Genomic DNA, 27,306 nt, shown 5'->3' on the forward strand with positions numbered 1-27,306 from the left:
GTTCATGTGTGTGAGTCCCAGAGCAGCATGGTGTGATAGTGTGAAATGGTAGCTGGGTAAAATTAAACCCTGGATGGGACAATCATAAACCGCCAGAATAAAACTGCCCAGGCTTCATTACCATACCCAGCATGGGACCTAGCTCATCCCCAGTCTGCCTAGTAGCTCCAGCTCATCCTGCCAGGATAATGCTACTATTAAAGCTGAATAAATAAATAGCTAATTCATTATTATGATTCACGTCCCCTGGCAGATACCCTTAGGGTGGTAGGGAGGGAGAACCCAGATACTTTAGAACAACTGTCTGGAACCCAGGCAGAAACCCATCAGGGAACCCATCAGCTCACAGCTATGCAGCCAGACAGACAGTGGTAACAATAGGATATTGTTCCTTCCATAGATAGATACTGGGACAAAGGCTCTGTGCTTTCGTGCTTTGAATTATACTTAGCGAAGGCTTATGGAACCCTGAATACATATTACACCACATCAGCATAAGCATAACCGTTCTACTGACATTTCATTTAATTAATTTCCTCTCTCACTTTCCACAAATATTATAGTCATATAGACTTATATTGGTATTCAGTCCTCTCATTGAAGGAAGAACTCATACTCTTACAACCTTGGGTCTTTGAAAAGCTATAAATGCCATGTATTATTATTACTTTGAAGGAGGAAGTCTTACTTTGAAAAAGGAACTCTTATTTTGAAGGAGGGACTCTTACTTTTTGGGAGGCACCTGTCCTACATTGACCCGGACACAGATGACCTTCCGTGTCTGCATCCCCACAGAGCAGGAGGAGTCCCCTCCCCTGACCCCGACCCCGGCCCTGGCCCCGGCCGCTGTGGAGTTGACAGGGGGGACCGACGTGTCCTCGATACACTGTCCCCAGGGCCCTGTCTGCCAGTGGTACACAGTACAAGGGTGGTCATTGCAGCTCCGCACCTCCTGGAGAGCAATGCTGTTGGGGCACTGGACACCGCCTGTCAAACACACAACAACCAAATGGTCAATCTATGAAATATACTGTATTTATAAAACCCTATAGCAGTTTTTCAAAAAGACCCCAAAGACAAAGCAGAAGCACAAACATCACATTCAAATACAGGAGATACTACTCAGTTACATGATTGTGGTTTGCCTTGACTGGCTGCTCAGCCAGTAGTTTTGTTCGTTGAGCTGGCTATTGAGCTTGAGCTGACAACTACAAAGAGAGTAAGTTAAGCTGTATATCTCATAAACCAATCCTTCTCCACTTCCATTCAAATGGTCCAGCTGTGTCTTTGTGCTCTTAAGGTTAACTTGTCTTTTTGGTTCCACTCATTGGGTTAAAAACAACAGTACAGCTGTTTCAGAGCTAAATAAACCAGTATAGTCCCTTGGGGGAAAGCAGTCATGGAGATGGAGACAACGGAGATGAATTGACCCTGGGTCTGACAGTATCTTAGACACCAGGTGGACAGCATGTGACCCCTTCCCACCCCTCACCACAGATGGTTGTGATGTGTGTGTGTGTGTGTGTGTGTGTGTGTGTGTGTGTGTGTGTGTGTGTGTGTGTGTGTGTGTGTGTGTGTGTGTGTGTGTGTGTGTGTGTGTGTGTGTGTGTGTGTGTGTGTGTGTGTTGTATTTGTGTGTGTATGACCTCTCACCATGATTGGATGTCATTAGAGGCTGTGTCACGCTGGGATACCAGACCCCCGAGCGGAAGGTCAGCCATTACAAACCGCAACGGGCATTGACCAATCAATGAGAACCACCAATAAATTAAGGAGAAGAACGGAGATTGTCCACTCAAAGATGGCGGACCACCACATTCCACCAATCAATGCTGGAGAAGGACCAAGATCAGCCAATCAATAGTGGAGCAGGGGAAAACAGATGAGCATACTTTAGGATGTCCTTCTGTCTTCAAAAGCCACACAGAGAGAAGATATAGAATTGAATTCCGTGTAGGCCCTAGGGAGCCTGTCCTTTAACAAGTCATTTATAAAAGATGCTATTTACTTCTTTTTTTTTTACAAGTCTTGTAAAAAGTCTTTGACCATAAAAATGATGCAGTGGTAATATTGTGTGGAGTTAGCTTTTCTTACATCCTTTACAATTGTGATGATCTTCCCACTCTGTCTGCCGGATTCTTTCTCTTTGCCCTTGTTTTCCTTATTAGGATGTCGGCGGGCGGAGCTGGAAGGGTCGTCAGCAACATGGGACACACCTGGGCCCGGGTGTGTCCCGGGATAAATACACCTCTTCCCCATTCGTTGAGGAGACTCTCTCCATGCAGACACACTGTTAGATTTTTGTTGTGGCATTTTTGTGTTTGTTTGCTTTGGCACCTTTCAACACCCCTCATTATCACATCTATGCACGCAACCACTCACTTACACTACTGATTACTGACTACACACCATTGTTAATTGTATTTAGGTTATTTCAGTTAATAAATATATCGTTGTTATTCCTTATCTCCACGTTGTCTCCCTTTTTGTTACGGACTTTGAGCCGGTTCGTGACACAATGAAGAACCTTCTTTCCCTCCATGTTATGTTACAGAGCTTTCTAAGACACAGTTACTGAAACCTTCACGTCATGTAAAACAAGGCAAACTCTCCCTACCACTGTTATTTACTGAACTCTAAGTTGTGGGTTTGGCTACCACAGCTAATCCTTCGTCTCGTTACGAGAGTGTCCTAACTTAGCCTTTTGTAATTGGGCTCAACCCTGTTGGAATTACCCAGTCATTTCTATTCTGCTATGTTCTCCAATTGACTGTAAACTGCTCTCTCTACTCCCTGAGAGCCTAACTTGAGATCTCCACACCACTTGAATTTTGGCTCAAATTGACACCACTCCATAATTTACAGAGATCTCAAGTTGTGACTCAGGCCTGAATTGGGAGGTCCTCAATCTGCATGTGTGATAGCTAGTACACACACACACACACACACACACACACACACACACACACACACACACACACACACACACACACACACACACACACACACACACACACACACACACACACACACACACACACACACACACACACACACACACATACACACATACACACACATACACACACACACACACACACCTCTTGCCATTTATCCTGGACAGTGTGTCTGTCTGCTGAGGCATAGGAAGGCTAATAAATTATGCGAGGCATTCAGCTGATTCTGTTTCTGCCGTGATGACAGTGTGACTGTCCTCCCCATGCCAGAGCATACCAGTATCCATTTAGAGAAAACGATCATGTATAAAGTCTCTCTCCTGCGTGGGTGTTCTGAATATGCCACAGACAGACACTGTCTTGCTATGGTCCAATGGAGGATATCTACAAGAGCTGTAGCAGAGTTATACAATGGGCTACAACATGCTGATCTACTGCAAGGCGATGGCACAGCTCAGTGTAGGTTGTATAGCGATGGGTTTTCAGGGCATGACTGGCAGCTTGGACTGCAAGACTCTAACCCAGAGGCACTAGTTCCAATACTGACCAGACTTACACTTCTCCTCTCCTTAGGGTTTCAGTCTCCTCTCTTTAGGGTTTCAATCTTCTCTCCCTAGGGTTTCAGTCGACTCTCCTTAGGGTTTCAGTCGACTCTCCTTGGGGTTTCAGTTGCTTCTCTTTGGGATTTCAGTCGCTTCTCCTCAGGGTTTCAGTCTCCTCTCCTTAGGGTTTCAGTCTCTTCTCCTTAGGGTTTCAGTCGCCACTCCTTTGGGTTTCAGTCACCTCTCCTTAGGGTTTCAGTCGCCTCTCCTTTGGGTTTCAGTCACCTCTCCTTAGGGTTTCAGTCGCCACTCCTTGGGGTTTCAGTCTCCTTTCCTTAGGATTTCAGTTGCCTCTCCTTAAGGATTCAGTTGTCCCTCCTTAGGGTTTCAGTTGCTTCTCTTTGGGATTTCATTCGCTTTTCTTTGGGATTTCAGTCACTTCCCCTCAGGGTTTCAGTCTCCTCTCCTTAGAGTTTCAGTCTCCTCTCCTTAGGGTTTCCATCTCCTCTCCTTAGGTTGTCAGACAGCACTTTACACTAAGGAATGCTTATTACTAGCACTGTGCGGTTGAGGGTCTGTAAAAGTTTTTCATAGTACACGCATAAAGTCATGCTGACCAGGCAGTGAGGGGAAATAGATTGGTACCCAGGTAGCCATACAGTATATCAACTACATACATCTACTTATAACATCTACAGAGCTGAATAACTACATCTATGGGAACACTGCATTCTAAGAGCATAGGAAATTATAGTACCGAATTGTGCAGGAACCTTGAGCACCTGCGATCGACCTTAAAGGAAGGTCAATGCAAAGTTATGAATGTTTTATTACCAATCCCTACGTTTGTGAAAGGTGCTATAAAGAATACTAAGCACTAGGGCTCTAAGCACGTCGCACTCAGATGCTTTGAACCTAAACATTGAAAATGTAGCTCCAGAGAGTAGTACAGACATCTATCCTAAAGTTTCCAAGCTTGTTATTCCTTGTGACTATGCCACATCCCAGAACCTTACCCTGCATCACAGTAACCCAGGCTACAGCCTGAGCAGTCGCCGAGGAGGAGGAACATACAGAATAATTTATACAATATTGACAATTTGGCTCGTGGAACATAGAACAGAAATAGAGGGCATGGTGAATGCTTGCTTCAGCAGCCTCACATGAGATATCAGATACTCTCCTGCATGCTGTGCAGACCTGGGATCAAATTGAGATTTTTTTTCTTCCTTCATGTACTTTAGCTGCACATGATCAAGCTCATCTGGTGCAACAGAACCAATAGGAAGTGCAAACCCTGTCCATATGGTATGCACTATTGACATGCTCCATCAAACAGGTACTATCTGAACTCCGGTCTGATGATGTGTGGCCTGGTCCCAAATCCGCTAGTGCGGTCGTGCCAACTCCCATAGATCAACTCCTATGTTTGGCATGACAACAACCATAGGAGTTGACTCTACTACACAAACAGATCTGGAACCAGGCCTGACCCTGTGGGTTGTGTGATTGTAGTCTCACCTTCCCCTGCGCTGTAGGCCAGTACTGAGCGGGCTCTCATCTGCCTTCCCTCTGTGTTCTTCCCGGAGCAGGTGTGTGAGCACAGGGACCAGGAGGCCCAGGGACTGAGGACACAGTCCTTGGGGCAAGGCACCTCACAGACGACAGGCATGGGCAGGATGGCATCACGGCACAGTTGGCGGTCCACATACTCACCTGGAGGCACAAGGTGACAGGAGACACAGTATATGAGGCTTGCAGTAGTACCATCTTTGTTACATACAGTACAATACACAGTCAGCATCATGTGCTGATATCACACACAAAATCGCATCGCAAAATCAGATCTGCTGCATCTGTTCACATAGACACCTAGAACCCAGGTATCGGTTATGAAAGGAGAGAGGGAGTTTAACAAACAGACGTATAATTAGGCAATAAGGCACGAGGGGGTGTGGTGTATGGCCAATATACCACGGCTAAGGGCTGTTCTTATACACAACGCCACACGGAGTGCCTGGATACAGACCTTAGCTGTGGTATATTGGCCATATACCACAAACTCCCAAGGTGCCTTATTGCTATTATAAACTGGTTACCAACGTAATTAGAGCAGTCAAAAGTTATTTTTTGTCATACCCGTGGTATACGGTCTGATATACCACGGCTTTCAGCCAATCAGCATTCAGGGCTCGAACCACCCAGTTTATAAGAGTACACAAAGCAAGCATAACATTTGTCAGCATGTTCACCAAGTCTGAAGGGAAAATAGGCACTGGGTATTACAATGCATGTTTGCACCAGCATAAAAGATTGGTGGCTTTTCAGACAAACAAGCAGGCAGACTAGAGAACCATTGGACATGAGGGAACAAGTCTGGGGAATTACAACTTCTTTCAAAGCAAGAACCTATGAATAAAAGTGGATATTTATAACCATTGAAATTCTAATTCAGGCATTGAGGCATTAGTTTAATCTTTTACTCATGACTTTGACAGTGTACATGGAAGAAAAATGTGCTCATATCCAAATGATTGCATCTCTAATGCATAAGCAAGCTGGATAAAACCTTGTGTATCTCCAAATGTGTCAAGTCACATAGACATTAAGACAACAGATACTGAATCATTGTCATCTTCACGTAGGTGGAATATTCTGTCCTTGACAAATGTCCCCCACATGCTCGCACACACACACACACGCACGCACACACGTGCACACGCACGCTAACTCACATACCCACGTTACTGGGCCATGATGTTCTGTCCAAATGTCTTGAAAAAGCCTCTAGAGATTCACGAATGAACAAAACACGTGACATACAAGCAATTTTTATTAACTGGCTTTTAACACAAACATACTACTTCCTCTATTAATGTATACTTTAAGATTCCTCCAATCTACAGTGCAAATGTATCACGGTGAAGATTGCTCATACATATTGCATATGCTTAATACATAATATTGCATATGCTTAATACATAACACCATTGGAGCTGGCAGAACGATTAGTAGTGTTTAACAAGTATAGCAAGTATATTTTTTGATTCAATTAGTAGCTGTTCTTATTGTCTTGAATTTAAGTGCCACCTTTCCCCTAGTATCTCTTCACTAGTAGCCTACCTAATAATTGCTGTTTGAACTGTCTAATTGGCCAGTATTTTTGACTGTCGTTGTTTCAGGCCTAAGTGACTTGTTTTTATCAAAATGTGTTTTTTTTGGCAGAAATGCCTTCTGGAAGATGTGAACTTTCATGTGCCTTAATAACAAACTTGTATGCCATCTGTAAATACTAATAAAATTACTAAATTAATTTATGAGTCACAGAAAAAACGAGCAACCTTCCCGCTAGCCATGATTGGCTGAGATAAGGAGTGGCCTGGACATGCCGAAAGATGAGTTCAGATTGGTCTGCCATATAGCACACTTCTGTCTATTTGAGCTGGTCAGTATGTGTAGGTAATCCTGTCTAACGCTGCTTTTTTAATATATATATCACGTTGTAGAACTGCACAAGTGTTGCTCTTCACTTTCTGGATAACCGAGTTTTGAAATCAGTGGAATTAGAATATGATAGCTAAGGAGATGGAGAAAACACCTGTCTCCGGATTACATCTTCAATCTAAAGGCAACCATTGCATCCGTGACAGGGAGAAGCATCCATCCATGATGGATATGGGTAAGATAGTCTAGCTAGCTACATGTTCAGATATTACACATTTCTAATTTTGACAGAAAGTATTGGAAATGTTCCAGTACATTGTGCCCATTATACATTTCGTAGTAGTCAGCAGGAGAAGTGCACTCTATTTATGTGTCTAGGTCATTAGACACCATTAGACATGCACCTGTCTTGATAGTGGGCATGTCTATTTATTTGTGTACCATTGCTATGGCATAATGTTTCTATGCCCTAATGTGAAACCAAACTAAAATTTGTGTAAAGCGTTACTATGTGTGTGTTACTATGTGTGTGTTACTATGTGTGTTACTATGTGTGTGACGTAAGGATGAACCTTCATAAAAAGTGTGTGTCAAGGCTGGAAAGGGAGTTACTTCATGAACCAGCTCGGCATATAATACTTTGTAATAAAGTCTAATTGAACTCACAGGCTCCGGTATTTGAGAAATATTATTGACAAAATATTTCCACGACAAGTCATTTTTGTTTCAAGTTAAAATGTACTGTTAGCTAGCTAGCTAACCTTAGCTGGCTGGCTCAGTAGCTAACGTTACGTGTATGATCTTGTTATTTGTATCTCAGAGCCATTTGCTTTGCTAGTTATAGCCTAATGTTAGCTAGCTAACATTGAAACTGGCTGTTTAGCTACCTGTATATTCATGCAGGGTAGTAACATCATGAGTTGGAATTATGGTTAATTGTTTAGCTAACTAGCTAGCTACATGTCTTAACAAAAGACTCAACTATGCGACAACTGTTGACAGACGTAGCTGGTAAATTCGCTCTGGCTATCTACTCTGATTTCAGAGCACTGTTAGGATAGTCTAGCCAGTTACATTTTCAGATATTGCATGTTTCACATTTTGACAGAAAGGACTTTTCATTTCAAGTCAAAGTGTACTGTTAGCTAGCTAGGTAACGTTAGCTGGCTGGCTCGCTAGCTGACGTTACGTGTATGATCTTATTATTCATATCTTAGAGCCATTTGCTTTGCTAGTTATAGCCTAATGTTAGCTAGCTAACATTGAACCTGGTTGGTTAGCTACTTGCAGATTCATGCAGGGTAGTAGTGTCATGAGTTGGGATTATGATTCATTGTTTATCCTGCTAGCTAGCTAGATGTCTTAAGAGGTTAACAAAATACTTCACTATGCAAGTAACCATTTCAATAGATGGTCATTGCGACAACTGTTGATAGAAGTAGCTGGTAAATTCGCTATGGCTTTCTACTCAGATTTCAGAGCACTCTTATCTGAGTGTGCCAGAGCGCAGAATAACTGACAAACACCTGTTGAATATTGTCGGTGTCAGTAAACGTTTGCAAAAAAGCGTAAATTGTTGCAAGCAGCACAGTTGCAGTCACCAACGCTCTGGATAGCATAAAAACAGCCTAACCAGCTCTGCTAGGGCAAGTAAAATGGTCAGCGAGCTGTTCTCTCATTTGTCTCTGGAAGTAGCTAGCAAGCTAGCCAACGTTAGCCAGTTAACTTGGGTGCTTGACTGCTGATGTTAGGACAGAACGCTCGGATCAACCCTTAAAGAGATAGGTGGGGCTAAAGCTTAAGAGGGTGTGAACAATGCTGAATGTGTGTCGACAAAGGAGAGCTCTCCAGTAGGTACCAAAATATTCAAAGGCCATTTTCTCAAAAGTGAGGATACAAGTTGATCAACTTTCAAAGCAGAATTACAGTTGAAGTCGGAAGTTTACATACACCTTAGCCAAATACATTTAAACTCAGTTTTTCACAATGCCTGACATTTAATCCTGGTAACAATTCCCTGTCTTAGGTCAGTTAGGATCACCACTTTATTTTAAGAATGTGAAATGTCAGAATAATATACTGCTCAAAAAAATAAAGGGAACACTTAAACAACACATCCTAGATCTGAATGAAAGAAATAATCTTATTAAATACTTTTTTCTTTACATAGTTGAATGTGCTGACAACAAAATCACACAAAAATAATCAATGGATATCCAATTTATCAAACCATGGAGGTCTGGATTTGGAGTCACACTCAAAATGAAAGTGGAAAACCACACTACAGGCTGATCCAACTTTGATGTAATGTCCTTAAAACAAGTCAAAATGAGGCTCAGTAGTGTGTGTGGCCTCCACGTGCCTGTATGACCTCCCTACAATGCCTGGGCATGCTCCTGATGAGGTGGCGGATGGTCTCCTGAGGGATCTCCTCCCAGACCTGGACTAAAGCATCCGCCAACTCCTGGACAGTCTGTGGTGCAACGTGGCGTTGGTGGATGGAGCGAGACATGATGTCCCAGATGTGCTCATTTGGATTCAGGTCTGGGGAACGGGCGGGCCAGTCCATAGCATCAATGCCTTCCTCTTGCAGGAACTGCTGACACACTCCAGCCACATGAGGTCTAGCATTGTCTTGCATTAGGAGGAACCCAGGGCCAACCGCACCAGCATATGGACTCACAAGGGGTCTGAGGATCTCATCTCGGTACCTAATGGCAGTCAGGCTACCTCTGGCGAGCACATGGAGGGCTGTGCGGCCCCCCAAAGAAATGCCACCCCACACCATGACTGACCCACCGCCAAACCGGTCATGCTGGAGGATGTTGCAGGCAACAGAACGTTCTCCACGGCGTCTCCAGACTCTGTCACGTCTGTCACGTGCTCAGTGTGAACCTGCTTTCATCTGTGAAGAGCACAGGGCGCCAGTGGCAAATTTGCCAATCTTGGTGTTCTCTGGCAAATGCCAAACGTCCTGCACGGTGTTGGGCTGTAAGCACAACCCCCACCTTTGGATGTCGGGCCCTCATACCACCCTCATGGAGTCTGTTTCTGACCGTTTGATCAGACACATGCACATTTGTGGCCTGCTGGAGGTCATTTTGCTGGGCTCTGGCAGTGCTTCTCCTGCTCCTCCTTGCACAAAGGCGGAGGTAGCGGTCCTGCTGCTGGGTTGTTGCCCTCCTACGGCCTCCTCCACGTCTCCTGATGTACTGGCCTGTCTCCTGGTAGCGCCTCCATGCTCTGGACACTACGCTGACAGACACAGCAAACCTTCTTGCCACAGCTCGCATTGATGTGCTATCCTGGATGAACTGCACTACCTGAGCCACTTGTGTGGGTTGTAGACTCCGTCTCATGCTACCACTAGAGTGAAAGCACCGCCAGCATTCAAAAGTGACCAAAACATCAGCCAGGAAGCATAGGAACTGAGAAGTGGTCTGTGGTCCCCACCTGCAGAACCACTCCTTTATTGGGGGTGTCTTGCTAATTGCCTATAATTTCCACCTGTTGTCTATTCCATTTGCACAACAGCATGTGACATTTATTGTCAATCAGTGTTGCTTCCTAAGTGAACAGTTTGATTTCACAGAAGTGTGATTGACTTGGAGTTACATTGTGTTGTTTAAGTGTTCCCTTTATTTTTTTGAGCAGTGTAGTAGAGAATTATTTATTTCAGCTTTTATTTCTTTCATCACATTCCCAGTGGGTCAGAAGTTTACATCCACTCAATTAGTATTTGGTAGCATTGCCTTTAAATTGTTTAACTTGGTTCAAACATTTTGGGTAGCCTTCCACAAGCTTTCCACAATAAGTTGGGTGAATTTTGGCCCATTCCTCTTGACAGAGCTGGTGTAACTGAGTCAGGTTTGTAGGTCTCCTTGCTCGCACACGCTTTTTCAGTTTTGCCCACACATTTTCTATAGGATTGAGGTCAGGGCTTTGTGATGGCCACTCCAATACCTTGACTTTGTTGTCCTTGAGCCATTTTGCCACAACTTTGGAAGTATGCTTGGGGTCATTGTCCATTTGGAAGACCCATTTGCAACCAAGCTTTAACTTCCTGACTGATGTCTTGAGATGTTGCTTCAATATATCCACATAATTTTCCTCCCTCATGAAGCCATCTATTTTGTGAAGTGCACCAGTCCCTCCTGCAGCAAAGCACCCCCACAATATGATGCTGCCTCCCTCGTGCTTCACGGTTGGGATGGTGTTCTTCGGCTTGCAAGCATCCCCCTTTTTCCTCCAAACATAACGATGGTCATTATGGCCAAACAGTTCTATTTTTGTTTCATCAGACCAGAGGACATTTCTCCAAAAAGTATGATCTTGTCCCCATGTGCAGTTGCAAACCATAGTCTGGCTTTTTTATGGCAGTTTTGGAGCAGTGGCCTCTTCCTTGCTGAGCGGCCTTTCAGGTTATGTTGATATAGGACTCGTTTTACTGTAGACATAGACACTTTTGTACCTGTTTCCCCCAGCATCTTCACAAGGTCCTTTGCTATTGTTCTGGGATTGATTTGCACTTTTCGCACCAAAGTACGTTCATCTCTAGGAGGCAGAACGCGTCTCCTTCCTGAGCGGTATGACGGCTGCGTGGTCCCATAGTGTTTATACTTGCGTACAATTGTTTGTACAGATGAACGTGGTACCTTCAGGTGTTTGGAAATCGCTCCCAAGGATGAACCAGACTTGTGGAGGTCTACAATTTTTTTTCTGAGGTCTTGGCTGATTTCTTTCGATTTTCCATGATGTCAAGCAAAGAGGCACTGAGTTTGAAGGTAGGCATTGAAATACATCCACAGGTACACCTCCAATTGACTCAAATGATGTCAATTAGCCTATCAGAAGCTTCTAAAGCCATGACATAATTTTCTGGAATTTTCCAAGCTGTTTAAAGGCACAGTCAACTTAGCGTGTGTAAACTTCTGATCCACTGGAATTGTGATACAGTGAATTATAAGTGAAATAATCTGTCTGTAAACAATGCACATTTGTGTAACAGTCTTGCGAGTTTGTTGGTGTGTTGTATTGTAGTGGGTGTTTTTCTTCACATCTGCCAGGCCTTCAGCAGTCAGTGCTGGGAGGTGTGTCTTTCACCTCTGCCAGTCCATCAACAATCAGTGCTGAGGGGTGTGTCTTTTACCTGTGCTAGGCATTTAGTGCTAGTACTTCAGTCTCCCCTGTGTTTTTCAGCAGCAGCTGTACTCGGTGGTGTTATCACCAAAACTGAGATGTTCTGCCGTGTTGTTCTGCGGATATACTGTTATTTTCTGATGATCTCATTTTGTTCTTTTGTAGCTTTGGCAGCTATTTGTGTGTTTTCTATACCTGTTCACTCCGCCTCCTGTAGTTTTTACAGACGCTCCCCTCCCTGTGGCTGCAACCCTTTTAATTTAGTGTACCCTGCACGCACAACCCATGTGGAATTCCTTTTCCCACTAGCACTGAGTTTGCTGATAAATACTTTGTAGAGGGAAAATGTCCTTGACACGATTGTGATCTGTTGTTGTTTCACTTAGCTACTGAATCTTAAGATGAATGCACTAATCAGGATAGGAGCGTCTGCTAAATGACGAACATGTAAATGCATAAAGTTCAGTAGCTTGCCGTATGCATAAAATATCTGATGAGACAGCTGTGCACACGGGAAGTAGTATGGTCCCCTGGATGTTTGCAAACATGAATGAAAGAGTTTCCTGCAGAACATAACAGAACTAAGCACAGCTAAGAGATAGAGGAAGGGGGAAAGGGAGAGGAGGAGAGAGGTAGAGGGAGAGAAGGAGAGAGGGAGAGGGAGAGACTTATTTAGCTTTCATCAGGCATCAATTCCAGAGTCATAGCCTTGTGGAATTACTTCATTTGATTTGACAGACTGTTAACAGATATTTTCAAATAATTTATGACTGACGGGTAAAGTGTTCAATGCTTTTTTTTTTAAAGATTGAGCTTAAATGTGCATATAATTTTTGCATAAAAAAAATGTATTGACTCATTTTTTTTAGCTGAGGGTCATCTTAGAGGTGAGGTGTATTGTTGAGATCTTGAAGGTCAGAATAAGGATGCCTGACCCCGGAAAAGCTCTAAATGGATTTAGGACCGTGCTAAATGGCTTAAAAGGGAAACGCACAACAATGGAGAGATTTGGGATTTAGAGACACATGAAGTCTTTTCAAGGTTTCATTGAGACATTAGATTTTGTTGGGGTCCTGCACCGATCTAAATCTGTGTGACGCCACCCCTACCCCGAACCCTACCTTTCTCCTCACCCCACCCTATTGCATCCCATCCCTCTATCAAGGATCTCTTCAACCCCCACCTCAACTTATCCCATCACTCTTGTGAGGGGAGGACCAGGATGTCACCACAAACCTCACTTCAACCCCCCCCCCCCCACATCCCATCTCTATACCCCCTCCTATCTCTATACCCCATCCCATTTCTATACCCCATCTCATCATCATATCCCATCCCATCTCTATACCCCGTCCCATCTCTATACCCCACCCCTTCTCTATACCACATCCCATCTCTATACCCCATACCATTTCCATACCCCTTCCCATCTCTATACCCCATCCCATCTCTATACCACATCCCATCTCTATACCCCATCCCATCCCCTTTTCCACAACATCCAACCCTAGCCATATCTTCACTATCCTATCCCTTCCTATCACATATCTTAGCGGGTCATTTCATATCAATGAAACCCTTATTCACACTCCATTGTATTCCAGGCCATCCCATCTCCCTTTCATGGTTCCCTCCTATCTGTACCACTGATAAAAAATTCCATAGTGACGGGAGGAACCAGAGGAGCAGTCAGTCTGATGACATGTCTGGAGCCCTTTGGGGGGAACAAATCCATTTTCATCAGTAGCAGACAACAGAGGATCAATAGGGTCCAGTCAAGAGGGACTGTGTGTGTGTGTGTGTTTGTGTGGTGGTGAATGTGTGTGTGTGTGTGTGTGTGTGTGTGTGTGTGTGTGTGTGTGTGTGTGTGTGTGTGTGTGTGTGTGTGTGTGTGTGTGTGTGTGTGTGTGTGTGTGTGTGTGTGTGTGTGTGTGTGTGTGTCTGTGTGTGTGTGTGTGTGTGTGTGTGTGTGTGTTTGTGTGTCTTCATGCGATAGATTGGGAAAGGAAATCATTAAAGTGTTTGTATGAGACTGATTATTCTCATGGCTTCTGACTGACTGTCTTTTTGTGATCTTTGTGTGTAAACATTGAATGCAGTCTGGCTTCTTTCATTAGTACTCCAAGGGAGGAAACATGTCTATAGACACTCAAGATGGTAAAACAAACATGAATGTTAAAAGAAAACATTTCTACTCCGAAGGCTTTAATAATTAAGAGATTCATGCCTTGCAAGATGAAATTTGCAATGAAAATGAACAACAAATGTACTGAATCATGGACCCTTATAGCTAGAATCCTTAGTTATAACAATAAGAAAGCATTCACCCCGCCTCTGTTTTGGGAAAAAGCTGAGGGATGGGCCTGGAGAAATGTAAGCACACTCATAGACACGGTTATGGATGCAAGATCTGACCATCCATGATATCAAAATTATAGTTTTAACAATGTTTTCAGGATATGCAGAGTTTGCTTTTCATTTACGTTGTTTATACACAATGGGGTAACTCAAGCTTATATTTTGGGTTCTGATGAGGCACGACACTTGAACTAAATTCATGAGGAATTAATTAGTGATGTTCTTCAGGAATCAATATGTATTCATAATTAATGAATACACGGTCCAAAAATGGATGTAGCAACTAAGAATTCTAGCATTAAAATCCTAACCACCCTTCACCTCTCAGAAATTCCCCTCCTCCCCCCATCCTATTTTTCCCTGTCCAGCATGTGTCTAGAAATCAATTCTGCAAAACCACAGAGGAGAAACAACCAGCTACGGCTGTCTGTCCTCAGCTCTGCAAGCAACCCAACCGATCAAAGAAGCAATTCTCCTTTAAACTAGGTACATACCTCACGTCATAAACCCCTCCCCCTCCTCCTCTAGCTGGGTCTGAACTGTGTCTTAATGGAAAAGCACCAGACATCGTTTGACATATCCTCTATTCAACCCTGTCTCATTCCATCAGGGCGGGGAACACACACACTCGCAGGCACACACACACACACACACCCACAGGCAGGTACACACACACACAAACACCCACAGGCAGGTACACACACACACGCACACACACAGGCAGGTACACACACACACGCACACACACAGGCAGGTACACACACACACACACACACCCACAGGCAGGTACACACACACACGCACACACACAAACACCCGAATGTGAAATGCAGGCAGGGTAAATGTGAACCAACTGTGTGGAGTAGCGCCAGGTAATCTAATTTACCCGTAACTATGTCTAATTCAACAGGGTGCTGCTGTTTAAACAAGCTCACTGCAGCCAGCAGCCATATTGTTTCTAAAACTGGGGAGAAGGGATGGGGAGGTGACCTTGAACGAAGCAATCAGGGTGTAGACGGAAAGTGTACCTGGGCTGGGCTTGCTCACCACCTAGCTAAGTGGATCAATATACACAATACACCGTGTCTGTAGGGAGGGATGAAAGCGGGGATGGAGGGAAATAGAAAGCCGTGAGAATAAGGAGGTAGGAAGGGATGAAACGTTGGGAATAGGGAGTGGTGAGTAGAAGAGGGAGGTACAGTAGGGAGGGATGAAAAGTAAGGAATAGGGAGTGGTGAGTAAAAGAGGGAGATAGGGAAGGATGAAAGGATGAGGAGGTGAAGAGAGAAAGAGGGAGTTGTGAGCAGAGATGTTGGTTGAGATAGACTAGTTTGAGTGTTTCTCCCTTTCTCCCTTTCTCACTCATAATAGTTTTCATCTTGTACCTAAATCTTTCAATATACAATATAGATATTCTCCTCCTCTGAAAAAAAGAGACCATTACACTTGTAGTTAATATGGCTTTCACCATCGTCATCGTCACGGCAACAGCACAATGCAGGCAGCATGAGGCTCTGGCTGGTGTGAATGGGACCTTGATTATTGTTATATTATGACAACTGGTTGAGAAGTATCAACACAGACAGACAGACAGACAGACAGACAGACAGACAGACAGACAGACAGACAGACAGACAGACAGACAGACAGACAGACAGACAGACAGACAGACAGACAGACAGACAGACAGACAGACAGACAGACAGACAGACAGACAGACAGACAGACAGACAGACAGACAGACAGACAGACAGACAGACAGACAGACAGACTCCCTCCCTAGGGAGCTCATTAGCTGGCAGTGTGCTATGGTTTACGAATCTTCTGATAATTGCTATATTCATACGGTGAATCTTAGTCGAACGAAAGAGAACAGAAAATTCCCAGGATGTAAAATACAATTACAACGCACAGTCCCTAATTGAACCATTAATAAAAAGTGAGTTCTTCACATTTCCCTGACAACACAATGGAGTGTGAAGGCAAGCCATTGACATCTTTCATTTTTGTCTCCTATTTATTGTTGGGTTATTTAATCATCTGAAACGAAGATTAACTATGTCAGATATATTGAATTAGAAGTAATAAAACTCACACTCCTAATCATTTTTATTGTTAAATTCTCAAGTCAGCTATGGTTATTTTCTCCATTATTCTGAACTTAATTAAATTAGGGTGAATTCAATTATTGAGATTAAACTCTGTCTCTAAAACACAAGGACCCTTCGATCTACCCTGACTAAAACTCTCACCTCCCAAACCACATTAAAAACGCATCAGTTACACTCTGTGCCAGGCACGCTCGGAGAATAATGCAATCTGTGTGACGAGGGGATTGTGGAGTTTTGCATCTCTTTGACTTTAGTCTCTTGGATTGGCACAATGATTTGAGACAATGATTTCAACGTGCGCCCTATTATACTGTTAGACTGTCCAATAGATCAAGCTGTTCTCTTCAGTCTTCAAATGGTGGACCACTGCAGTACTATAAGCCAATATCACCTTGCTTGCCAAAAGCAACAAGCACTATGGTTATTGTTTCATTTACTCTCACATGCTACCTGAATTCTGACACTGTATTCAAGTTTATTTTGGAGAGAACATGAACTAGCAAGTGTTGTATATCTAGCTCTGTCCCTGTCCCTGTGTGTGTGTGTGTGTGTGTGTGTGTGTGTGTGTGTGTGTGTGTGTGTGTGTGTGTGTGTGTGTGTGTGTGTGTGTGTGTGTCCCTCCTCAGGCAGTGCCACCACAGCTCTCCGTGTGTCTCAGCACAATTACGACCAGCAGTGGCTCGTGCCTCGCCCCTCGGCCCCATGGGATATCAGGCACACATACACACACACACAAGTACACGCACACATGCACATACACACAAGCCTCCATAGCTCTGTGCTATCTTGACTAGACAAACAATGGAGAGAGAAATAAATATCCACAGAACAAGATCGTTACAGAAACAGCAATTACCCTTTTGGGCTGCGGTCCAAGGCCAACACACACACACACACACACATACACACACACAAACAGACCGCTGGGAATCGGCTGCGGCCGAGCACCTGCAGGCACAGTTCAAGGCAATAAAACTAATAAAACAATATGGGTCTCTGAGCTCCAATTCACCCAAAACATATTGTAACACAACTGAACACACCATGAAAATCAACATGGTAATTAACACACAATATAATAAAGACATAGAATATTTTTTCTCTCTCTCTCTCTCTCTCTCACTCTCACTCTCACTCTCACTCTCATTCACTCTCTCTCCTCCTTCTCTCTCTCTCCTCCTTCTCTCTCTCTCTCTCTCTCCCTCCCTCCCCTTACCATCACTGTTGACACACTGCACTTGTGGTATCTGGGTGCCCGGTCCGCACTCTCTCTCATTGTCCGGGATACATTCCTCGAGCTTCACAAGCAACCAATCATAGCAACTGGGTTCGTCACATGGTATGGCCTCCACCAGGTGAGGGCAGCTTCCTGTTCCTCCTGTCGGCTCATTGATGACTCTCCTCTTCCTCAGTTTGAACCCTGGTAGGAAAAGACAGGAAAATAGGTATACTGGTGCTGCCATGGAACCATAAATAGCTGTAGAATTCTACCATTCTACCATCTGCTTCTACCATCCCAAATAACATTTCAGTAAAGTATAGTTTTTCAACTTACAGTTCACCTTTTCATAATTTTTTTAAACAGCAGGAACTAACTAATTCACACACCACCCCCTCGCTCATGGCAAACCTCCCCCTCTGTGGTAGCACTTTTCAGGGCCTCCCTCATCACTATCCTCCCACTCTGTGGTAGTGCTTATCAGGGCCTCCCTCATCACCAACCTCCCCCTCTGTAGTAGCGCTTTTCAGGGCCTCCCTCATCACTATCCTCCCCCTCTGTGGTAGCGCCTTTCAGGGCCTCCCTCATCACTATCCTCCCCCTCTGTGGTAGCGCTTTTCAGGGCCTCCCTCATCACCAACCTCCCCCTCTGTAGTAGCACTTTTCAGGGCCTCCCTCATCACCAACCTCCCCCTCTGTGGTAGCACTTTTCAGGGCCTCCCTCATCACCAACCTCCCCCTCTGTGGTAGCACTTTTCAGGGCCTCCCTCATCACCAACCTCCCCCTCTGTGGTAGCACTTTTCAGGGTCTTCCTCATCACCGAACTCCCCCTCTGTAGTAGCGCTTTTCGGGGCCACCCTCATCACCAACCTCCCCCTTTGTGGTTGCACTTTTCAGGGCCTCCCTCATCACCAACCTCCCCCTTTGTGGTTGCACTTTTAGGGGCCACCCTCATCACCAACCTCCCCCTTTGTGGTAGCACTTTTCAGGGTCTTCCTCATCACCAACCTCCCCCTCTGTGGTAGTGCTTTTCAGGGCCTCCCTCATCACTATCCTCCTACTCTGTGGTAGTGCTTATCAGGGCCTCCCTCATCACCAACCTCCCCCCTCTGTAGTAGCGCTTTTCAGGGCCTCCCTCATCACTATCCTCCCCCTCTGTGGTAGCGCCTTTCAGGGCCTCCCTCATCACTATCCTCCCCCTCTGTGGTAGCGCTTTTCAGGGCCTCCCTCATCACCAACCTCCCCCTCTGTAGTAGCACTTTTCAGGGCCTCCCTCATCACCAACCTCCCCCTCTGTGGTAGCACTTTTCAGGGCCTCCCTCATCACCAACCTCCCCCTCTGTGGTAGCACTTTTCAGGGCCTCCCTCATCACCAACCTCCCCCTCTGTGGTAGCACCTTTCAGGGTAGCTAAACTTGTTTTTCATGGAGTCACAACTTAATGTCTAACTTCGGTACATGAACTTCCCTCTGCTGTGCTACAGTCATATTGTGTCTTGGCTTTGATGATAACCGTAATATAGTGTTTATTTATTTAACACGACAAGACCATTAAACCCCAGAAAATGACAGACATTAGAGAAACAGCTTCCCATAATGACTATTATTATTCTCTCCTCATTAAGCCAAGCTTTTACCCAAAGTGACTCATGTACTAATATATGCAGCAATCCATTAATACATTCATAGTCCGAGGGCTTTCCCTTGTCTCTGCTCAAGGACATGGAAGTGGTGATGGCTGGGGCCCGGGAGGTGTGTGTGTGTGTGTGTGTGTGTGTGTGTGTGTGTGTGTGTGTGTGTGTGTGTGAGTGTGTGTGTGTGTGTGAGTGTGTGTGTGAGTGTGAGTGTGTGTGTGTGTGTGGTGTGTGTGTGAGTGTGAGTGTGTGTGTGTGTGTGTGTGTGTGTGTGTGTGTGTGTGTGTGTGTGTGTGTGTGTGTGTGTGTGTGTGTGTGTGTGCCTGCACCTAGATGTGTGTGTGTTTGGATTATGTTAACCCCTGCCTGCCCAGCCTGAGGTCAGCCTGCCCCCAGCCTCAGGGCCTAATCTCCACTGCTGCTCCAACCTGATAAGAAAGGAGCATGGGGGAGCCAGCAGGACTGGAGGACTCAGGTGGACGATGGCTGACTCTCTCTTTCCTGTGATTATTTCTGATTCTTTCCTATTCCTTCCTGAACCCTCTACTTAATCAGGAGGGTCAGCTGGAGGATGGAGGTGTGTTGTCAAGTGTCAGGGCTGAGGTGGAGAGTTTAACAGGGACAGATGGGGGAGAGTGGGAAAAGAAGGGGAGAGGTGGAGGGTTTAGGAAAGGTGAAGGGTGAGGGGTGGGGGTGTTAGAGAGGGGGGACTGGCTAGGATAGGGATCCAGACAAGTTTAAAAAAATCTAATATCACTACTGTCTGTCGAACCACAGTAAAGGACAGCAAGGTGAACAGTAACTGAGGCCTTTCCACTTTGTCAGAGCCTGAGGGTCTTTGCACAGACAAACATACTGACGGAAAAAGTGTAGGCTATAATTACTTTTCCAATACAGTATTGTGTCGCAACATCTCAAAGGCCATGGCTGAGACAAACATATCTAAGACACCAGCCACTTCTTTGAAAACATATCTCCCATTAACGGTGCAGTATGCTACTAAAATCCATCAAATACTGGTAGATAGATACAATCACAGTGTGTGTGCAGACAGTCCATTTGGACAGCCAACACAAAGAGTGACACACGTTGACTGAATGAATACTGGGAGATCAGGGCATGTTGATGCTGCATGGAGCTCGTTGTCACAGGGATAAAAAAGGCATGAAAATGGCCCGAGTCTGCTTCTCTCGACTAATGAGAGCCAGGGTGTACAAACACACGCAAGTGTGCACGGACACAGACACACACTCCAGTCAAGTTTGTGCGTGTACTGTATGACATGCAGTCGTGTGAGACACGAGACGAGCGTGTAGTGAAACGAGAGAGAGAGAGAGAGATGTGCGGTAAGAGTGAATCCATCATTAAGACGCATGGGAGACAATTTCTAGGCGTCCCTTCCATTTGAGATGCTTCATTAGGATAGAGTCAATATGCATTAGTCACCACAGTGGAGGTGATGGAGGGGCTGGGGCTCAGATACTGCTGCTGTTCTATTCCTGTACCAGAGAGAATTAACGTCTGAGCCAGCCAGTGTGTGTGTGTGTGTGTGTGTGTGTGTGTGTGTGTGTGTGTGTGTGTGTGTGTGTGTGTGAACCAGCATTTCAGCCCCTACTGATGGAATAGCACCAACTGTCACTCCCTTCCTGCTAGCTAACAAAAAGGGAGTCCCTATAGCATCCCCTCTCCATATCTCTGTCTCTCTCTGTCTTTCTTCTCTTTATCTCCTGTCAATATCAACATATTGCTTATAGTATATACAGTACATCTGTGCTCTATATGGAAGCTGTGATGTTTCCAACTTTTTTTTAAACATATTTTTCTAATACAACTGCAACAGATCTTTTTGAAAAATGCAACAATGATTGCTTTCTCGCCTACAGTGTTTTTTATATCTATATTCCACCGTTTTGAACAACGCTATACCTACAATTTATGTCGGGTTCCAGGGGCTTGCCAAGAGGATTGCCAAGAGGATAAAGAAAATCAATATTGAGACTCAATACATTTTATAACTCAACATTTATCTGAATGCAACACAAATAAAGATGGATTCTAGAGTAGTGTTGCATACACGTACCAGACTGAACATAGCTTCAGCTCTCCAATCATGTTATCAGTTTATTGTTACTGGTGAAGTGACTGATGGATGGATACAGACTGAGGAGAAAATTACAAGTAAGACCTGCTATTGACAGTGTAACCAATGCCTGTTTCATTTTTAAGATGGCTACCTATGTGATCGACCGGGTTGGAACCTGAGTCTCTAGATGAAAAAGATGCTCAACACCAAGGATATATCATCTTGGGTGCTGTATCCCAGTCAGGAGTAATCAAAATAAAAATGTGTTCATATTCATCATTACTAAAGGTATAGCTATTGCTATGTTTCACCCAGTGTGTGGTGTTCCAATGCAATCATTTCAAGATGGCCGTCTATGTGACCGAATGGGTATCAAAGCCTAGGCATAACTGTCATTAGAGCTGTGCTCCATCCACCTTTCTTGGCAGCTGTGTCCAGGCAGTTCTCGAAGGTGCAGGGTCCCCAGGCGCTCCAGGAGGACAGGTCACACTCCACAGGACAGGGGATGTGGCACAGCTGGGTGGTGTTGGGGGGCGGGCTGAGGCACAGGTCACCATCAACGGGCCTGGAGGCTTAAAACACAGATAGATACACAGAGACATGATGTCAGAACAGGGCAGGAGATGTGGCATTACTGGGTCATGATGGGCGCAAGCCCAGGCATAGGTCACTGTTTACAAGTATGAAATAAATAAAAAACATTAGAAAATTTGGATAGTGCAGTGATATGCCTTTAAAGACTATCCACATACATTTAATATACTTTACAGACTGAGTTCTATCTTTTATTACTGTCACTGTGGATCAAACTATTTTACTTTTATCCTGGCTCTCTCCATCTGCGTAGTGGGATAAAACTTCAGGCTAATGGATGAAAATGAATCATGAATCGTTCCACCAGTCATGTATAAAACTCATACCAACTAAAACCCCACAGGGCAGTTTATAGTAATGAATATTCCAAGCCTCACGCTATCTCAAATGAATGAAAACATTTGGCAAACAGTATGGCCTTTCATTTGTTCATCATCCTGCTAAATCCAGTCTAGTTTCAAACAACAAAGGCCTTTTTTTCTCTCTCTATCCCCAAAAGCCAGATCAGGTTCAGGGCCGGCCCAGTGCTGCTCAATGACAGACACACACACGCACACACGGTGGATAAAGCAATGAGCTGTAGGTGACCCTCTACAAGGTCACTGCTCTGATGAATCATTCCCAACGCTCCATCACCATGCTGTGACTGAAGCCTGAGTCTGACTCATTCACATGCAAATTGCATCCACTTGGCCAAAGGTGTGTCTATCTAATAGTGTCTGTTAAAACGTGTGTGTGTGTGTGCGTACGTGTGTGCCTGGTGCGTGCCTGTTGAAGTGATTCTATATTTTTTTCAATCTGCGCAGCGTACTAATCTATTTTAGTAATGATAAAATCCCTCTGGCAATGCTAGCTGAATAGGTACAATTAAGGGGAGTAGGCAACATATACGTAAGCTTTAAAGTGTATTGAATGGATGCTTACCTACACCACTTTAGAAGGCTTACCTACGCCACTGTAGAAGGCTTACCTACACCACTGTAGAAGGCTTACCTACACCACTTTAGAAGGCTTACCTACACCACTGTAGAAGGCTTACCTACACCACTTTAGAAGGCTTACCTACACCACTGTAGAAGGCTTACCTACGCCACTTTAGAAGGCTTACCTACGCCACTTTAGAAGGCTTACCTACACCACTGTAGAAGGCTTACCTACACCACTGTAGAAGGCTTACCTACACCACTTTAGAAGGCTTACCTACACCACTGTAGAAGGCTTACCTACGCCACTTTAGAAGGCTTACCTACACCACTGTAGAAGGCTTACCTACACCACTGTAGAAGGCTTACCTACGCCACTTTAGAAGACTTACCTATGCCACTTTAGAAGGCTTACCTACACCACTGTAGAAGGCTTACCTACGCCACTTTAGAAGGCTTACCTACACCACTTTAGAAGGCTTACCTACACCACTTTAGAAGGCTTACCTACACCACTGTAGAAGGCTTACCTACACCACTGTAGAAGGCTTACCTACGCCACTGTAGAAGGCTTACCTACACCACTGTAGAAGGCTTACCTACACCACTGTAGAAGGCTTACCTACACCACTTTAGAAGGCTTACCTACACCACTGTAGAAGGCTTACCTACACCACTGTAGAAGGCTTACCTACACCACTGTAGAAGGCTTACCTACGCCACTTTAGAAGGCTTACCTACACCACTGTAGAAGGCTTACCTACACCACTTTAGAAGGCTTACCTACGCCACTTTAGAAGGCTTACCTACACCACTTTAGAAGGCTTACCTACACCACTGTAGAAGGCTTACCTACACCACTGTAGAAGGCTTACCTACACCACTTTAGAAGGCTTACCTACACCACTTTAGAAGGCTTACCTACACCACTGTAGAAGGCTTACCTACACCACTGTAGAAGGCTTACCTACACCACTGTAGAAGGCTTACCTACACCACTTTAGAAGGCTTACCTACACCACTGTAGAAGGCTTACCTACACCACTGTAGAAGGCTTTCCTACGCCACTGTAGAAGGCTTACCTACACCACTTTAGAAGGCTTACCTACACCACTGTAGAAGGCTTACCTACGCCACTGTAGAAGGCTTACCTACACCACTGTAGAAGGCTTACCTACGCCACTGTAGAAGGCTTACCTACACCACTGTAGAAGGCTTACCTACACCACTTTAGAAGGCTTACCTACACCACTGTAGAAGGCTTACCTACACCACTGTAGAAGGCTTACCTACACCACTGTAGAAGGCTTACCTACACCACTGTAGAAGGCTTACCTACGCCACTGTAGAAGGCTTACCTACGCCACTGTAGAAGGCTTACCTACACCACTGTAGAAGGCTTACCTACACCACTGTAGAAGGCTTACCTACACCACTGTAGAAGGCTTACCTACACCACTGTAGAAGGCTTACCTACGCCATTTTAGAAGGCTTACCTACCCCAATTGCGTAATAATAATAATTTGGTGAGTGCTTATATTTGTCCTATTTCACACATGTACAAATGATGTTGCGTGACAAGTGACATGTGGCATCATTATTGTTTCCAGTCAGTATTGTTAACACCAGACACACAGACGCACATGTAACCATAATAGCAAAGGCTGATTTAATGAACTTCTCCGTGCTGGATGACCTTGGTTGAGGTGCCACATGGGTCTCTCGCTCTCTCTCCTGCCAGATGGTCTCGTCTAGACTCTACCCTCCCTCACTCACACACACACACACACACACACACACACACACACACACACACACACACACACACACACACACACACACACACACACACACACACACACACACACACACACACACACACACACACACACACACACACACACACACACACACCACACAGGGGTTCCTGGGGCCAAACTAGGACCTCCAAGCCCAGACAGACACCTGCGGTTCACCCCTTGCCATCAGCATCAATAACTGTACTTCCGGATGGCATCACACAGCCAGCCGTTCTACTGCTAGCTACAGAATGTCTCTATGGGCCCTCTAATAAAGATCCATATTGATTTGAACCAAACAGAACAGAGCTGGCTAGAACTGATGACCATCAAAGCCAATAACTACAGTAACATCAGATTCAGTGCCTCCCAGCACCTTCCCTTCCTCTCGCTCTCCATTCCTCCCCTCTCTTTCTGTCTCCAGTAACTGGTAGTAGACAGATATTGAGACAGCTGCTTTTCCCTGTTGTCCATATCTGACCCCCCATGGAATAGTTTAATAAACCCGAGTCCTGATTAGTCAAACAAAAGCTGTGATATTATTGCATTGGCAGAAATATTAGTGTGTGTGTGTGTGTGTGTGTGTGTGTGTGTGTGTGTGTGTGTGTGTGTGTGTGTGTGTGTGTGTGTGTGTGTGTGTGTGTGTGTGTGTGTGTGTGTGTGTGTGTGTGTGTGTGTGCATGCGTGGGTTTTGATTTAAAAAATGCTTCTTTTGCACACTTCATTTCAGCAACATTTTGGCAGTCATAACTTAGGTCTGTTGAAGCCAGCTGTAATCCTCAGAATGATTGAAACAGTGAGTTTGGTGTCCAAATAAAGCTGATTTCCTATGTAAATGGGACTGAGAATGCATACACTAAATTAATAATCACACACGCACACGCCTACAATACTATCCAGCCTCAGTCACTTCGCATAGGGAATAAAACAATCGTTGAAAGCAAAAACAAGATTACATCAGCTTAAATCAGACTGAAGTTTTAGCTCTCTATCCAGGCTTCAGTGTCCGCATGGAAACCCGCAATTGCTGCCAATGAGATGGAGATTTGTGAATAATGCTTTATAGATTCAATTAAATTGCCCGAGATGAGAGAAAATCTGTGTAGATCCCTAAAATAACCCAGAACTGTGTATTTGATTTAAGTTCCAGGTGTGTAATGTTTGGTTTTGAAGACAGGGGAGATGATTGAGAAGGCGACCAAGAGAGGAGACTGGAGAATGAGGAAGTGAATACCAGAAGTGAACGGGGGAGTTGTAATTGTGTCATAGAGCAGACAGGAAAGGATTGAAACAAAGTATGTGAAACGGCAGGTGGGCTTTCTGTGCTTTCCTACCTCCAACTCTCCCTCTCTTTCTGTCCTTCTCCCACTCCCTCTCTGCCTCCTCTGTCTGGCAGTCTGAGACCAGCTGGAATCATTTGAATCATTTCTTTGAGCGGTGACCAGTTGAGCCCCCTAACCAGGTGGACTATCTGGGAGTCAGTGTGGCAGCGCTGGATAAACATGAACTCGCTACCAGCTACCTTCACTTCCATAAACGCTGACTACGTAGTGCTACCTACTATACCCACACTCATATTCCATCTCTCTCTCCCTTCTCTCTCCCTTCTCGCTCCTTACATTGTTCTCCTCCCTGCCTCGTTTCCTTCCTCTCCCTCCCTCCCTTGATCTTTCCCTTCCCACCCACTCATATTTACATATTCAGCCCATCTCAGGAAGTAATATGGAGCAAAGACACCCTCATATCTCATTCCACTTCACACATGGGTGCTAGAGCGTTTGTGTGTGTGTGTGTGCAGAGCCGGAAAAGATTAGATGATTTTGGGTGTGAGCACAAGTCGAGTCAGAACTCAGTGCTCAAATCTCCCCAGCTAAATTTCGCTGACAACCTGTCCGGTCTACAGAGATCTACAGCGAGTTGACAAACTGTGACAAAACATGGGCCCAATCAAACCATGTATTTCCACCTCATGTGTAAAATGTATGCAAAGTTTATTGGTGGCATTCATGTTTAGCATATTTTATAGTGGGTGCAGCAATATGCTTGTGTTACTAGATCCTAACAGTGCATTAAATGTCAAGGAAGTACACAAATAAGCAAAAAAATTAAAATGGAAAAATTTCATAATGAATCCAAGTAACAACCCAAATAACATTATCGGTAATCCAAATGCAATCTATGTGTATGTACACTGAAAGGATACAATAGGAATGATATGTACAGTGTGTGTAGATATATAACAGTAAACTATGTCAAGAATCCAGTATATAAATACGTGGTGTGTATAAACAGCATAACAAAAAATGCAAAGTACAGTAGTAGACATATTAGAATGAGCTACGTGAAGAATACAGTATATGAATACACAGAGGAAAAAGTATAAAAGAAACAGAAAGTGTCCAGTGTTTAATGACTCTATATACTGAGTGTACAAAACATTCCTAATATTGAGTTGCACCCCCTTTTGCCCTCAGAACAGCCTCAATCCATCAGTGCATGGATT

The 27,306-nt window shown here is 44.6% G+C and overlaps 1 protein-coding gene across 1 annotated transcript in view; it reads right to left on the reverse strand.

The window, feature by feature from the left end:
- LOC106588717 (thrombospondin type-1 domain-containing protein 7A-like) overlaps window positions 1-27,306 on the reverse strand; it is a 170,657-nt gene that overhangs the window by 66,228 nt on the left and 77,123 nt on the right. Inside the window, exons 5-8 of the mRNA XM_014177994.2 lie at window positions 21,904-22,059; window positions 17,768-17,971; window positions 5,021-5,215; window positions 729-987 (exon numbers count right to left, since the gene is read on the reverse strand). Of these exons, the coding sequence (XP_014033469.2) occupies window positions 729-987; window positions 5,021-5,215; window positions 17,768-17,971; window positions 21,904-22,059 (814 nt within the window). The remainder of the gene's footprint in view (window positions 1-728; window positions 988-5,020; window positions 5,216-17,767; window positions 17,972-21,903; window positions 22,060-27,306) is intronic.

Source organism: Salmo salar, chromosome ssa27 (genome assembly GCF_905237065.1).
Source record: "Salmo salar chromosome ssa27, Ssal_v3.1, whole genome shotgun sequence".
Classification (NCBI taxonomy): domain Eukaryota; kingdom Metazoa; phylum Chordata; class Actinopteri; order Salmoniformes; family Salmonidae; genus Salmo; species Salmo salar.